The sequence below is a fragment of the Micropterus dolomieu genome, linkage group LG13 (assembly GCF_021292245.1).
Source record: "Micropterus dolomieu isolate WLL.071019.BEF.003 ecotype Adirondacks linkage group LG13, ASM2129224v1, whole genome shotgun sequence".
Taxonomy (NCBI): domain Eukaryota; kingdom Metazoa; phylum Chordata; class Actinopteri; order Centrarchiformes; family Centrarchidae; genus Micropterus; species Micropterus dolomieu.
This window is the reverse complement of record NC_060162.1, coordinates 10,687,126-10,702,355: the sequence shown is the minus strand read 5'-3', so window position 1 is coordinate 10,702,355 and position 15,230 is coordinate 10,687,126. Positions and strand designations below refer to the sequence as shown.

Sequence of the window (15,230 nt, the reverse complement as noted above, 5' to 3'; positions counted from 1 at the left end):
GGCATGCAAAAACGTCAACTGGGGACATCTGGGAGTATTGTATGTGTGCGTCAGATGGCCAGTTAGAATAAATGAGTGATGAGTAACTATGCTGCAGTACTTTTGGCTGTGGTTGGATTCTCCTGCTGCCAACAAGCACAGACGGAATGTAGGTGTGTGTTACAAGTGGGCTAAATCTTTCATCAGAGATAAAGTTACAGAAACATGCATTGCAACATGAACAAGAGGACAGAGAGTTACTGAGCGATGTCGACTTAATATGGCCGGCAATTTAATATTTAGATGCGTGCAGATAACAGAATTTTAATTGTGGTCATGGGTGGTTGGTTGTGGTGTCACACTGTCCTAGACTCGGGGTAGATCTGCATAAAAGGTGACTCGAAAATCTGGTACGTTTTGTCTTAAAAACTTAAAAAATCCTTCAGTAACTGTCTTAAAGGGTAGCATGTGGAGACAACGCGACTGGTGCAAAGGTTTGTTGTGTTTTTTACATCAAGAACATTATGTTACAGAAAAGACTTTTCCGCCACATTAAACTCTATATATCATAAATATGACACATGTTAAAAGGATATCATTTTCATTTGTGTTGACTTCTAGGATTCAGTTTTAACTACAAACATTTTCCTGAACAAAATATGTTACTAGCTTTAAAAAAAACAAACAATACCTTTGGGAGCTACTACTCTTGTAGGATCAGCTGAGCTGTAAACCAGGGCTCCAAGGGGATCTGGCTCAGCGAAGGCAATGGGGTCTGGCACCAGCTTCTTTTCTGTCAGCCCCAGTGGTCTCAGCAAAAGCCCAAAGTCCTCTAGTCCTGTCAGCTTGTCTGTGTCACACTCTTCTTGGTGGTTTATTTCCCAATCATCTGAGCAATTAGAAGCAGACTTCATAATTTAAAATGTATTTTAAAATGATTTTAAAGATTAAATCATTCTGTTTTAATTTAGAATTAAAGTTCCCTACCATCAGACGTGCTGTCCAATTGTCCAATCAAGTCAGATGTCAGACCTTTAATCCTGAAGCAATAGGAGGACAGAAACAATAAATAGCAGGCTATATAACCAACAAAAGTATAAAAGTATGAGAACAAGAAAGTCTACAGGGACCATTATTGGTTGCCATATATAGTGTGTTGCATGCATTTTCCTGTGTTTTCTGCTATACCTTTCATATTTGGAACTCGGGTCGCCAAGGTTTGCCGCCAGATACTTTTCCCTGCAGGAGCTGCAGAGGAGGTAGAAGGGAAAATTGGAGCCACACTCCCCTTTAAACCAGACATCCACATAGGCCCCGGTGCTGTCATAACCCTTACGTGCGGCACTCTGACCGCAACCTGGGTGACGGCGCTTTATGTGATTGTTAAATTGCAGGGTAAGGGTGTTGCACAGCTCACACTTCACCATCTGACTGTGTTCCTCTCCGGCCTAAAAAAGGGGTAATGAGATGGATGATGAGCTTTCTAGTAAGAACGACAATGAAAGAATAGACCAGGATTACATTTGTGTTCTTGTTTCTTCTTAATCCATGTCATGCAGCCTTTGCGATGACAGCGTGTATGTATGCTTCACCTCCACTATCTGGAGTGTGTCTCTCTCCAAGCTGAAGAACGAGGGGGTGAGCAGGTCCTCATAAGTTTCTTCATGGTATGGGTCATCCATGTAGCCCAACTCTGACTCCTCCTCAACAGAGTAGGGATGAAACTCCACCTGCTCTGGCCAATCACTGACCGACGTGTGCTGTTGGTACAGCTGCGGGAGGAGGTTGGGTGACGGCAAGTCTGAAAAGATGATGTTCGCTTCAAATGAAAATGTACAGTAAATGTGTGAATATTTGTTTTTAAATCAGCAACAAAATGATTTCATGAGTTATTATGAGTCACAGCACAGGTTGATCACAATATTTAATCAGGTAATGGAAGCCTAAAACCAGCATGTAGACACATTTTATTTCTGTTTCAATTCTGTGACTCTGACCTGCCCTTCGGAAGGAGGTCCTCTGACTTGGGCCTGAGCGTCGCCGCCGTGCTGGAGGAGGTCTGTTCCTAGTGAGGTGGACATCCAAGAAGCTCTCCCTCTCTATCCAGTCAAGGCCTGGCAACAGACTATAAACATACAGTCCATCACTCTAGTGGTTGTATTTATAACAGTGAAAATGCCAGTACCAATTGATGTCAAATGTCAATATGCTCCTCAAATCCCTGACCTTTCATTATGTTGACTGGTGGGGCGCTCAGGACATTGTACCGTTTCTGGCCCATCTGGCGACGGGGTGTCAGGAGCACCCTCCGGTCTAGATGAGTCAGCTGCCTGCTGCTCCTCAGTCAGGGGGTGCTCTAGCATCCAGCTGGCCAACACCTCAATGGTTTGAGAGTCCAGGTCACCTGCTACATCTGGGAGGAACAGAGAAGTTGAACTGTCAGAGTTCAAAAATGGAGATGGATCATAGAGTGTTGCATTGCTATTTAATGTCAGACATTAACCACCACACGATCATGCTTCTGTGTGCTGCCTAATGTTAGGCTGGCACATCTGGTCTGAGGAGTGTGTGTGACGAGGGTAATTGTGTGAAATTTGTGATATAGTAATTGACGGCCCAAAAAGGCCTAAAATTTGAATAATCCGGGAGTTAATGTGATTAAAAAAGGTTGTGCTGAATACATTACACTGTAAATTAGGGCTATTTGTAAATGTGTGTCTATATATGTTTCGCTGTTTACTTGTCAATTACACATATATAATCTGTGCCATGTGTGGGCAAAAAATCTGAATTTGTTACCATACTTTTACCATGTGGTGAAACCACATTCTTAGAAGCCAATATATTCTGTGTGCAAAACTATCCAACAAAACAAATTTGACATTGCTTCAGGAGGTACAGATTGTTTTGAGACAGAAAAAGAGCTAAAACAACATGCACTCGTTGAACACCCTACTAATAATAATGCATATCAAATGTATGATAATGCTTTAAGGCTCAGTTGATTTCCACCATAAGTAACAGATAGAGGACACTTAAAACAGTATTAATTTAAGGATTAACACAATGCTAAGACATGCAATGCATTTTTTCCATTCAAAAACTATAGTTTTCTATATTCCAAATACTACAAAAGGGCTGCAGCACACGGTGAAAGACAGATGTTTAAAAGAGAAAGCACATGAAGCAAAAAAGTCAGACACACTCCACAAAGCAGTACCTGCTGCCTCCATGGCCCAGTAGATATGTCTCATAGAGAATCCCATTTCTAGCAACCGACTGGTGACAAACATTTGTGTCCGTTCTGGTGGTTGAGGAGAAAAGGAAAGTACACAAAAAAACAGAAAACAAAAACATGCCCACAGGTCTGTTTTGAAATGTTCATACGTGTAGACTTTTGTGAAATTTATTATCAGATTGATAATTTCACATGTGGTTTTATTTTTTTCCCCTCAGTTTATGCTCCATTACAGACTACAAAAAACACCCCATCTAAAGTAAACCTATTCAATTTAGCTTTTATATCCACAATGAATTATTATACTTACCAATCAACTACTTTTATTTATTAAGCACTGACTTTAAGGCTAATGCACTTCCCAGAACTGTTCAAAAATAACACCAACATAACTGATGATGAAAAAAAATGGTGCCATTCAAGCATGTGAGTGCACAAACATGCATGCATTCGATAGTTTAGATTCATCTCTGTCCAGTAGCAGAGCAAAACACATGCTGTTTTGGGCAGTAGATCAGTTGTGACAAATAGCTGAACATGTAAAACCATGCAAGAGAGACAATTCCCACAGAGTGATCATAAATCTGTTTTACTCCTTTTACCATAACTTCATTTTAAATTACATTAGTAGCATGTTTGAATATGATGTCAGCATTGGGAAAAGTTTGTTAAAAACTGAACTGACCGGCAGGACTGGAACGATTAGCAAAGATATGTCGTTTATCACTTATTTTAAATAAGGACAAACATTTCAACTAGACTACTGTGCTGCTATGTACTGCCATCCAGCAGCTTTTCCCCCATTAAGGTCTCTGCTCTTGTTCTTACCCAGGCTGCTTCTGGCCTGTGTGCTGCAGGGACCTGGTTCCATGAAGCTAGTCTGCTGCTCTGTGAAGGCATCACAAGAAGCAGAGCTGGCCAGGCTGAAGCAAGGGTGCAGCACGGGGGGAGTGCTAACCAGGCCAGTAAGTGTAGGGAACCGAGTTAGGACCATGTGCCTAGAAGGAGTGAAGATACAGTATATACAGTAATAACACAGTGCGAGTGGTGCTACGCTGCCAGTTTTCAGTCCTGATCAAACATTTGAAATAGATCAATATCTAAAGGAATAAGGTGAGCTTTATTTAACCTGATTTTACACTTTGGAGATGCCTAAAAAAAACACACCAAGCATGTATCCTTTTATGTCAATTATTTTAATCACAACATTCTGCTCAAGCCTGGTATTTGCTGTTGTGGTATCAACACGCATCCAAAGGAGGTTTTACAATACGTGCTTTGTACTGTGAGAGTCTTTGCCAAAGAGCTTGTTACTGTTCTTGTCAAAACTCTCCTCCCTGGAGGGCTTTGATTTTTACTTTCGATTTGATTATATAGCACTGAAGCTGTTTGTTTGGCTATTGAAAGCAGGAATATCACTGACACTATGGTCAGCTGGCTGGGTTAGGAGAACAAGCAGGCAGAGCTGCAGCCTAGGTTAAAATGCAGGCAGAATCCTCACTCTCTTTTTTCACATCCTAAACTCACCCATTCCCTGGACTTCAGAAAAGCTGCTGCTGCCAAAAGATACAGTTCTGTAGTAATCCGTAACAACTTAAGAATTGACGATAACTCTAGTTATTGTGTTTGTGTCCATTCAGCGTTTAGTATGAATTACTCAACAAACAGTTAAATCAAATCATTTGTGGTTAACCCATTCTATACTTACTGGAGGAGGCTGATGGGAAAAAAAGGGTTGAAATTATCAAGGCCATCTGCCTGCAGGTTTGTCGGCAGGGAAGATGCCAAGTCAGTATTAGAGGATGAGGCAGAGGCTCTGTTTGATTGGCCAAAGATGGCAGTGCCGTCTGAACCTGCGCTATACAAGGACACAGAGCTGGAGGACTTGGAAATGGGTTGAGACAAGTGATGGCCAGATTCTGCAAGAACCAGTTAGAGAAGAAGGTCAGATCACACCCAATACAATAATTGTTTTTAAATCTGTTCGTTCAACACATCTAAGTCAGATACAAGGCTTCATAATCAAATTACAAGCACGAATTGGCTAAATTGACAGTTTATTGTTGCAACTTCTCCAATGTGAAGACTTGATGCTTTTACTTATCTTAACATAATTATAAACAAAAACATTTTTTTTTTTTTTTTTTACTGTTGTTCAGACAAAACAAGAGAGATGAAGTCTTCACTGTAGGCTCAGAGAAATTTGTTATAGAGAGAAAATAATCGACACCAATAGTTGCAGCCCTATAACCAAGTCCTATAAATGCAAAGGCCAGATAATTAAATATTCATGGTGTGTGTGGCTAAGCAGGGCCTCCATATAGTTATCTTATTTATTCCTTAATTGTTTCTGGACTTTATAAGGTCAAAACTCCTCATCTTTGTGACTTACGTCAGACAAAAGTCCCGGTTTCAAGTCTACAGCTTTGCGACACAGTAAACTAAAATAATTACCAAAGCATCTTCAATCTAATCCACACATAGATACCTTTGTGTTCTTTGTCCTCCTGCAGTCTGCTAATGGCTCCTTTGTAGATCATGACCTGAGCCCTTTCCAGGTCGGCAAGAGACACGCTCTGTTTGATGGGACAGGGCCTGACTGCCCACTTCACCATACTCTGCACCACATACTGCAGCACTGATCTCAGCTCAGCACTCTCATCCCACTGTTTGCTGCTGGCCTTGGTCTGGTCAGGGTTTGGGCCGGAAAGAGGACTCGAGGAGTTGGAAGGGTCATGTTTAGGCACTAGGAGCAAATCTGATAGCTTCTCACAACTAAAAATGACAGTCAGGGATTTCAAAGCTCCAATTAGAAGGTATGAGACTCTAACTGCTCTCAGTTCAAGGGCAAAGGCATCTACTTTGGAGGTTTGGGAAGGCTGGGGTAGACAAGTCAGCTCCTGATGGTCAACAATCTTTGCAGCATCTTTGGTTGAGGATGGTGATAGAAAGGGGTCTGTCTCAGCCTTCTCCTCAAACTTTTTCCTCTCATCTTCTGTCAGCCATCTAATGTCATCAGACATGTCTTCATCCAGACAGCACTGCATCTCACCCTCCTTCATGTTCTCCTCTGAGTATTTCCCTCTGGGGGCTGGATGAGTCCCCAGCCATCCCTGCTCCTCCAGCAGCCCCATCAAATAAATCAGATCTAACAACACCGTCGGTTTGAGGCCTCCGAGTGGGGTGACATCGCAGCAGGATGTGTCACAGGGCTCCAATGAGATGATCGGCATGTCGCTGGGTGACCAAGAATTCATGGAGCTTAGTTATTGGGAAGGATGGGAAGAACCCACAGATACAGCATGGAGTGACACCAGGACGGATTCAACAGGGATTAATGGATTTTAAGAATGCAGAGGAAGAAGCAAGAAGAAAGTAAGATCAGGGGGGTAAATGATGAAAATAAAGTAAAAGATAATTTACAGATGAGGAAAAATAAACACTGACAGAAAAGAACTATACAGAGTAATAAACATGCTGAAAGGACCGAGACAAGAAAAATTAAGAATTGTTTAATGGAAGTTCACGAGAATCATTTAAGAAACATATGCAAAGACATTCTATCATAAATTAGTGGGCATATGAATATATATTTGTAATACCTGAAAGAGAGGTCTGCCTCCTCCCACTGAAGCTTGGCCAGGGAGCTTCCTTCTTTCAGGACTCCCAGCAGAATGGCCGTGCGCCCACTGGGCTTATGCAGGCACAGACCTCCAGCCCGGAGACCATTGTCCACTCCTCCGATCAGTGCCAGTACTGGCCACACTTCAGTGCAAAGGGCAGCCAGCTTGGCCTCTGACAAGGATCGACGATGTGCCAACAATTCCCCCGTGTTGTCGCCAGCAAGGATTCTCTCTCTTTCATTCACTTCCTTCTCAAAGTGTGTGGGACTGAGGCCTGTGTGAGAGTGTACAACAAAGAATAATAAGTAAAGCTATGAAGGAAAAATAAGCTTTAGAAGGATAATACATTTCTTAAATGTCACCCATTGCTTTAAATAAAGATATTCAAATACTGGATCCTCTATAACAGTCAGTGACAGATGAAGACACAGACTGACTGTGTCAAACACTGTTGGCTAGTTTTAATCCATTTGTTCTTTACACCAGCTGTTCATTACTTGGTCCACTGTAGCTGGATTGTGATTGACAGGGAATTGTTAATATACTCATTTTAGTTTCACATAATTAAAAAGATAACGTGAAACCTAATTTGGTCATAGAGAAAATTAAACTGTGTACTGCAGGGAGGGTACTGTATCTGTTAGGCTGGTTTTACAAACTATTAGAGAGAGGCCTATCAAAATCTTAGGGGGGTAGTATTACATTAGCCTGGTGAAGACAGCTTGTTTGAGGATTAGGGAATTCTGAAATTACTGTGCATCTGCATATTTGTCATAATACTTTTGCATATTTGTTCGGTGGGTTCTTACTGTCAGCTTGCATAAACAGAGCATTGGAGATTTGGAGAGGGTGGCTGCGCAACTGAGTAAACCAAAGCATCAAGGTGCAAACTGCCAGTACACTGAGCAGATTACTTAGTATGTCAGATATCTGCTTTCTCCTCAGACAAGTACATCTGCACAACAAGGGTGCAAATTGAGAATAAAGCTTTCTAATGCAGGGGTGTCCCCATGGCTTAGGGGTTAAGACACAGAACATGAGCTGCAACTTCCTTGGTTAGAGTCTGGCCAAGGACATGCACATCTCTCTCTGGTGTTTCCTGTCATCTCTCCACTTTAGCTATTTAATAAAGGCAAAAGCTTTCTAGTTTCTTTCTAATGCAGAGGTGCATGTTCAACTGTTTTGTGTAAAATATTGCTGCTAACACAAGTACAGATCAGAGCTTGTCTGGGCACGTAGCTGGAATTGCAAACAATCCTCTGGCTAATGAGTGACATCAGTGATCCCTTTCTTAACTGCTAATAACAGTCTAATGTTAACCTTACTTGAAAATAGATGAAGATATAATGTTTTACAGTGCTAGAAAAGTGTTTAAACTAATTAAACTAAAGCAAGGTCTATTTACAAAAGAGCAGGGTAAACATGTCTATCAGTGACCACTGTCGAAGCTGAGTCTGACCTGGACTGAAGCTTCCTAAGTCATCCTCTTTCAGCAAGGGACCAATAAGCTCCAGGTGGGTATGTATGTAGTGGTTGATGTGCGAGGCCCACTGGTCACACTGATGGAGCCTACGGAGGAGCTGCACCGTTGACTCCAGCAGCACTGTGGTCTGAGGGCTGCAGAGAGGCTCCCCAGGAAGTAGATTACTGGGCATGCCTCGCATCTGCAGGTCACGCAGTGCCACCTATGAAAAATGAAGAGGCATCATTTACTAGACTAGAATAGCCAATGAAACCCATCTTCATTTGCTTTACACATTACTAAAGATATACCTATTGTTAATGTTTCTTCACATTCACTCTGCAGTCATTTCACTGTATGGGTAGCTCACTGTATATTTTCCTTGACTTCAATGTAAGGTAGTTGTGTGGTGTTCCAGGGTCCTACTACTAATGTAATTCATGGGGCTGTTCTAGTTTTAAAATTATACTTTCAATCAATGTGGATTATCAATTATCAAAATGCTTGGTGGCAGAAACACACTAACACCTACAGTATACACGATTCAAAGACAGGAGGAAGTGCTTATAATATTTACCTTCTCTCCAGGATTACTGCTGTAGAATAACACACATGGGTACAGTTCAGAGGCAACCACACCTTCAAATGCCAATTTTGGCTCCTAGCAGAAAAACACAAACGCGCAAAGATTACAGAAAAACACAACAAATCAATAAGAGTAAAGCCCTTGAATACTGACTGAATATTTGGTCAGACCTTGTCATTCTTTGCAAATGATATGGTGTGAGCCTCCATGTCCAGGATGCAGGTGATGGTGTCACCCTGGGTAAAGGAAGGAAGTGTGCGGACCAATTCCCCTCCATGGTACAGGTTGCCACTATAGGCACGATACAGCCACATGTCAGTGGTGGTATGGTGGTTGTGATCTCTGATTGGCCAGCGTGAACAACCAATACATGTGCCCTCATTGCCTCTGTTCTCTTTGGTAATGTAAAACTGGGGAAAGTGTGGTATACATAAGGTTATTAAACATGTTCTCTCAGTACATTTCAGTGGTAAAATCTGGGCAATAAACAATAAAGAAAGATTAACTGTATGAGTGTATACCAGTCTTTACCTTCCAAATAAAACACCCAGATGTGATAGCAGTGGTTGCGAGGCCATACCCTTTCCCTCCTGAGCCATGGGAGAGGATGTTCCCACTCTCCAAAGAACAGCAGATTAGCTTGTGTGGGTCAAATGAAAAATCCCCAATGGGAATACATTCATCATAGCTGCCAGGATTCTACAAAACATGAGTTAGAAAAAAAAGCACTGTTGACCAGCTATGTTCATCATTTGAAAAAAACAATCAATTACATGTTGCAATGTGCAAAAGCAGGGGATGTAAAATATAAACAAATCCATACAACAATATGACATGACGCCACTTTGTAGTCGACTATAAAATACAGCGGATATTACGTGCTTCACTCAACACAATCAGACACATCATTCAGTAAAATTATAAATGCCACTAAAATGTAAAGATCCTAAAAATGCAAAATCACACTGGAAATAAGTTATCAGTGATTATTAAATCACATTTTCAAATGATAATTATAATAATAATAAAAGGGTTACATTTTATATGCATGCTCTTGGTAATTTGACACTAATTAAATGTGTTATTTTTCTGTCATCTCATCCTACCACCACCATGGAGAACATGCCCATCTGTTCTATCTAGTACCCCTGCTATTCATAACTTCCAGGTGTGAATTTCACTTCTTCCTACACACGGCATTTTCTGAGTCTTGGATTACTGCATTCATTCACTATTGTCAATTGTTAAGAGATAACTTTTCTGATTTTGTTATAAAAGGGTTATAGGCTGGGTTATTGTGAAACATTTTGTGTCATGCATGTAGTGACCACAAACCTTAGGCTTTATACCATTTACATAAGGTGTGTGTTATAATGACAATAATTTCTGCAAATCAAGAACACAGATGAATAAATAATAACACACAACTTAAGCTGAAGGGTTTGCAGGAGAGTTGCTATGGTGGAGTTGGGATAGCAATATTGCATGAAAAAGCAGATGACTGCCCAATTTTTGATTGATACAATTTTGCAGGCAGCAGATCAGTGCTTAAAATGTGAGTAAATACTTGTGTATGCAGATCATTAAGATATGAGATGGAAGTGCAAGGACAATTTGTTTTATATAGTAATACACTGCTTTTATAGTAGTATTATATAGTATGAGGTATAGTATAGATAGAAGCACATAAGCTATTAAAATATATAGTATTATTCATGTAATACTGCTGTATTACCCCCTTATCTTTTTCAGCCATCTCCTCCTGGTTCCTCTCAAGCAACGGTTCTTTCCACATATAAACAGACAAGAGCTGAAATAGTTGTTTAACAATCTACCAGAAAACAGAGAAAAGAAAAACTTCATTGTCAAATTCACAATTTCAAACTCACAAATGTCAACCTGTTTTAATGTTGAATGCATTAATGATCTCTTAAGCTACTTCACTAGCATAGTGCATTTACTTTGTTTACATCATACCTGTTGAACTTGAACAGGTTCAGAACAAGCAGGTAACAATCTTTCTAAAACATGGAAGGCTAAAAGCTTTGTTCGAAGGTTCTGGAAGCACGGGGATCCTGAAAAGAGGACAGGGGAAGGTGAATAGGGAATTAAAAGAAACTGAAATAAACAGTTCTGCACTGTGGATAATCAATGCTGTTTTTAAACTGCCTTACCTAAAGAGCACTTGGGTGAAATAATGGCCATGAGTGGATCAGTCCATTTGACAAAAGTAGAAAGCCTTTTCATTACTCGTAATGACAGTACACGCCTCAGAAACACCAAGAAATCTGCAAGCTGAGATTCAACCACTTTGCTGCTTTCCACTCCTAAAAGAACAATGATAGAAGGAATACTACACTGAAAAACAGAGCTATAAAGGCATTAGAAATGTGTTCTTTAATCACACTTCATTACAGGACTTTGTAAAACATATTTTTAGTTTAGTTTAATGTAGCTAAATTTGCATCACCAAGTAGATTTGTGCTCTTGCTGCAGGAGTCCAGATCTGTTTTCTCAGCTGTTCCTCTCTCTGCGGTCTGCTGTTGGTGGAAAGTATACAGGACATTTTGGAGCTGCTCACACATCACTTCCATTAGAGCATGGGATACATCCAAAGGCAGCAAATCTTCACAGGAGCTGAGAGCACAGGGCAATTTGTTATGCAGATGTAAAAAAAACTAAAGTATACTTTCATTTTTTAAATGATTAAATAGTAGAAGAGGTAATGGACACTTTGATGCAGCTGTTTACACTCTCTTCATTCTCACCTCGCAGCCACAGTCAATATCTGAAGCAGGCGGGCGCAAGATAGTCTAACAGCCCCACTTAGTAGCATGGATCCAGATGTAGAGGCTGCAAACCAGCCCTGGTTCATCAGTGCACAGCTGTTGTTAGTCAGCATGGAAAGGATTTCCAGGATACCACATTTGATGACCAGCACCAGGTCCACTGGTTGGTAGCAGAAATTCAGTGCAAACATTGTGGCAAGGAGAAGGTGCTGGCAGGAACCTGGGTATGATAGAAACAAAATCTTAACTACATGCAAACTAAACACAACTGTTGCAAAAAAATAACCAACAGGGAGTAGTACAAGGCAGTGCAAATCAGCACTCACAGACCTGGATGTTCTCTTTCCAACAGGACCCTCTGTTTTAGGACACGCACCACCTGCTGGTAGAAGGTATGGGCTGCAGACTGTAGCTCTCTTTGCGTATCCAAACAAGCTGAATACGTACCAGACTGGATTGAGATAAGAGGGATTGGATCTCAATTTATACAACAAGAAGACAAAAGAAGCATATCAAGTAAATACAAAATTGAGGTTCTCTCTTCTCTTCATCTGGTCTGAATATAAATATTCATTAATTCTTTCTTTACATCTTTACTGATCATAAACATCTGCACAAACAATTGTGATAGCACGATTACAAGATGTACCATGTAATGCTGCATCTCATAATTAGCTCTAGAGTCAGAGCCGATAATTTGTGTTCCTAAATCAAAGCATCCAGAGAGGAACTGAAGCTGCACGGACTGTAACAACGCAGGGAACTGGGGGGAGACGGTGAACCCGCTGCTCTTTTCCTCCATCTTAGACAGGAAGGATGACATCTGACACAAGGCCTCCAGACGCAACTAATCACAACAAAGGCAATAGTTAGTTGTTAGTTATAAGCCGTTAAAATGCATTCACAGAACAACTATGAGTTCCAAATAATTTATAGCAATGCTATTCTGAAAATGTTGTTGCAGGTTTTCAATCATTTCCCCCTATATTTAGGCCAATGCGGTTGATTACTTCTGCCTGCCATTACATTAATGAAACGTAAAAACACCACAAGCATGATGAAACCAGTAAATTAAAAAATAGCTGCAGGTGTTCTGAAGATCTAATTTCTCAGCAGTAATATCGTGTAAAAGAAAAAAGTCTTATTACCTCAGCCCTCTGTTGCTGCTGCAGTATAGCAAAAGTAATGGCCTTCGGATCTGCCTGACTACAAGTCTCTCCACCGGGCAGTGTTGGTGGGGAGGATGACAAGTGGCCTCCACAGACAAAGTGGAACACCTGGTTAAGAATAGGCAAAGTGTTGTTGCCATTGTGGGACATAGAGGTGGTTGGGCTAATACACTGCCGCAGGCGATCCCAAGCGTCTTTCATGATGCCCAGAGAACACAGAGGTAAGCCTGGAACCAACAGACCAGAAAGAATTAAGGGCTAGTATTGTCTCTGTCTTTTTTGATATTACTTTTCAACACCTCTCAGAGTGTTAATCATTTGGTGTTAATCTCGAATGAAAAAATAGCTGGTGTGATTTTTCTCACTGACAAAAAAAAAGAAAACAAACTCAAATGTGCACAAGTTATGTTCAGAGACAGACATTTCCAGTATATACTCATAAAATGTTTATGTGTGTGGAAATAATGCAGACTTGACATGCAACAATCTGTGCTATTTCATCCAAATTAGGATGAAACAATATTAAAGTAACAGTTAATAGTAAAAGTTTTCATTTTGGGAAATATGTTTATTTCTTTTCTTTCTGAACTACAGCCATGCTGTAGTTGTTTCTCCCAAGATAGCTGAATCCTAGCAGCCCGTTAGTGGACAGATATGAGAGTGGTATTTGTCCTCTCATCTAACTCAAAAAGGCAAACTATTACTTTATAATAATAATAATAATCTTTATTTGTAGAGCACCTTTCAAAAACAAGTTACAAAGTGCTTTAACAAGTGTAAAGACAATAATACCCCAAAAACAATAATACAAAAACAATACAAGATAAAAGCAAGAAAACATTGAAAAGACTAAAATACATGTTTAAGATAAATATAAAATAAGTAAAATAGAATAAAATAAAGTCACATAAAATCGGGAAAGGCTCTCCTATAAAAGTATGTTTTAAGAAGGGACTTAAGAGTTCACTGACTCAGCCGACCTGATTTCCTCAGGCAGGCTGTTCCAGAGCCTCGGGGGCCTGACTGCAAACGCTCTGTCCCCTTTAGTTTTCAGTCGAGACTCTGGAACAGACAACAGACCTCTGCCCGAGGATCTCAAGGTACGTGCTGGTGTGTATGGGACTAAAAGGTCAGAAATATAACAAGGTGACAGGCCATGAAGAGCTTTAAAAGTGATCAATAAAATTTTAAAGTCAATTCTAAAACATACTGGGAGCCAGTGTAATGAAGCTAAAATAGGGGTAATGTGGTCATATTTCTTTGTTCTGGTTAAAAGCCTGGCAGCTGAGTTCTGGACAGTCTGGAGTCGATCAACAGATTTTTGGGTTAAACAGGTGAAAAGGCTGTTGCAATAATCCAGGCGAGTTGAAGGCGTGTAAAATGGTCTCTGTATCCTTAAAAGTTAACATAGATCGAATTTTTGCTATATTTCTAAGTGGATAAAAACATAATTGAACAAGCTTTGCGGTGTGCTGCTCGAAATTTAAATTACTATCAAACCAGACACCAAGGTTCTTTGCAACAGGTTTAATGTGATTTACTAGGGAACCAGCAGATGGCAGTATTTGTTTTGCCATCTGCTGGGACCTGATGACCAGGATTTCTGTTTTGTCTGAGTTCAGCTGGAGGAAATTATTTGACATCCATTTTTTAACTTCACAAAGGCAGTTGTTAAGTGAACTCAGCATTCCAGGGTCTGTGGATCTGACGGGCAAGTATATTTGTTTGTCATTACAACAAAGTCACAAAAAGGAAATATACGCAACCTAAATACCATGTTTATGGATAATATGTCCAAAGGGAAGCACATACAAGGAAAACAAAATGGGTCCTAAGACCGACCCCTGAGGCACACCATATTTAACTGGACAGAACGAGGAGACATAGTTGTTTACAGACACGCAAAACTTCCTATTTGACAGGTAGGATGAAAACCATTCTAGGGCAGTACCAGAGATCCCCACCCAGTGCCTCAGTCTGTCTAACATGATGTTGTGATAAATGGTGTCAAAAGCAGCGCTAAGGTCTAGGAGTACCAGGACTGAGCACATACCTTCATCAGCAGACATTAAAAGGTCATTGGTGGCTTTAAGCAGGGCAGTCTCAGTGCTGTGGTACTTCCTGAAACCAGACTGAAACTTTTCAAATAATTTGTTATTTTCCAGTACAGTGAGCAGCTGTTTGGACACAATTCTTTCTAGAATCTTTGCAATAAAAGGCAGTTTTGAAATTGATTTTGTGGGAGGGAGGGATCTAAACCAGGTTTCTTTAAAAGTGGGTTCGCGTAAGCCGTTTTAAAATAATCAGGGACACAACCAGTAGATAGGGAGCTGTTAAAAACAGAGATCAAATGGGGCCCAACAGAATCCATTACTTTCAGTAAA

The 15,230-nt window shown here is 40.5% G+C and overlaps 1 protein-coding gene across 7 annotated transcripts in view; it reads right to left on the bottom strand.

The window, feature by feature from the left end:
• The window catches only part of LOC123982389 (probable E3 ubiquitin-protein ligase HERC1), a 61,436-nt gene that overhangs the window by 15,507 nt on the left and 30,699 nt on the right, over nucleotides 1-15,230 (bottom strand). For 4 of the 7 annotated variants that reach the window (XM_046067888.1, XM_046067884.1, XM_046067891.1 and 1 more), the window contains exons 27-49: nucleotides 12,826-13,073; nucleotides 12,327-12,524; nucleotides 12,008-12,128; nucleotides 11,657-11,897; nucleotides 11,359-11,525; nucleotides 11,063-11,215; nucleotides 10,866-10,963; nucleotides 10,624-10,719; nucleotides 9,420-9,587; nucleotides 9,059-9,298; nucleotides 8,880-8,963; nucleotides 8,300-8,525; nucleotides 6,820-7,114; nucleotides 5,706-6,478; nucleotides 4,926-5,136; nucleotides 4,046-4,215; nucleotides 3,200-3,283; nucleotides 2,206-2,392; nucleotides 1,977-2,104; nucleotides 1,572-1,780; nucleotides 1,168-1,427; nucleotides 967-1,019; nucleotides 671-868 (exon numbers count right to left, since the gene is read on the bottom strand). In XM_046067888.1, coding sequence (XP_045923844.1) covers nucleotides 671-868; nucleotides 967-1,019; nucleotides 1,168-1,427; nucleotides 1,572-1,780; nucleotides 1,977-2,104; nucleotides 2,206-2,392; nucleotides 3,200-3,283; nucleotides 4,046-4,215; nucleotides 4,926-5,136; nucleotides 5,706-6,478; nucleotides 6,820-7,114; nucleotides 8,300-8,525; nucleotides 8,880-8,963; nucleotides 9,059-9,298; nucleotides 9,420-9,587; nucleotides 10,624-10,719; nucleotides 10,866-10,963; nucleotides 11,063-11,215; nucleotides 11,359-11,525; nucleotides 11,657-11,897; nucleotides 12,008-12,128; nucleotides 12,327-12,524; nucleotides 12,826-13,073 — 4,608 coding nt within the window. Of the gene's footprint in view, nucleotides 1-670; nucleotides 869-966; nucleotides 1,020-1,167; nucleotides 1,428-1,571; nucleotides 1,799-1,976; nucleotides 2,105-2,205; nucleotides 2,393-3,199; nucleotides 3,284-4,045; nucleotides 4,216-4,925; nucleotides 5,137-5,705; nucleotides 6,479-6,819; nucleotides 7,115-8,299; nucleotides 8,526-8,879; nucleotides 8,964-9,058; nucleotides 9,299-9,419; nucleotides 9,588-10,623; nucleotides 10,720-10,865; nucleotides 10,964-11,062; nucleotides 11,216-11,358; nucleotides 11,526-11,656; nucleotides 11,898-12,007; nucleotides 12,129-12,326; nucleotides 12,525-12,825; nucleotides 13,074-15,230 lie in introns of all 7 variants that reach the window. The other 3 variants (XM_046067886.1, XM_046067887.1, XM_046067890.1) reach the window with 2 other exon arrangements.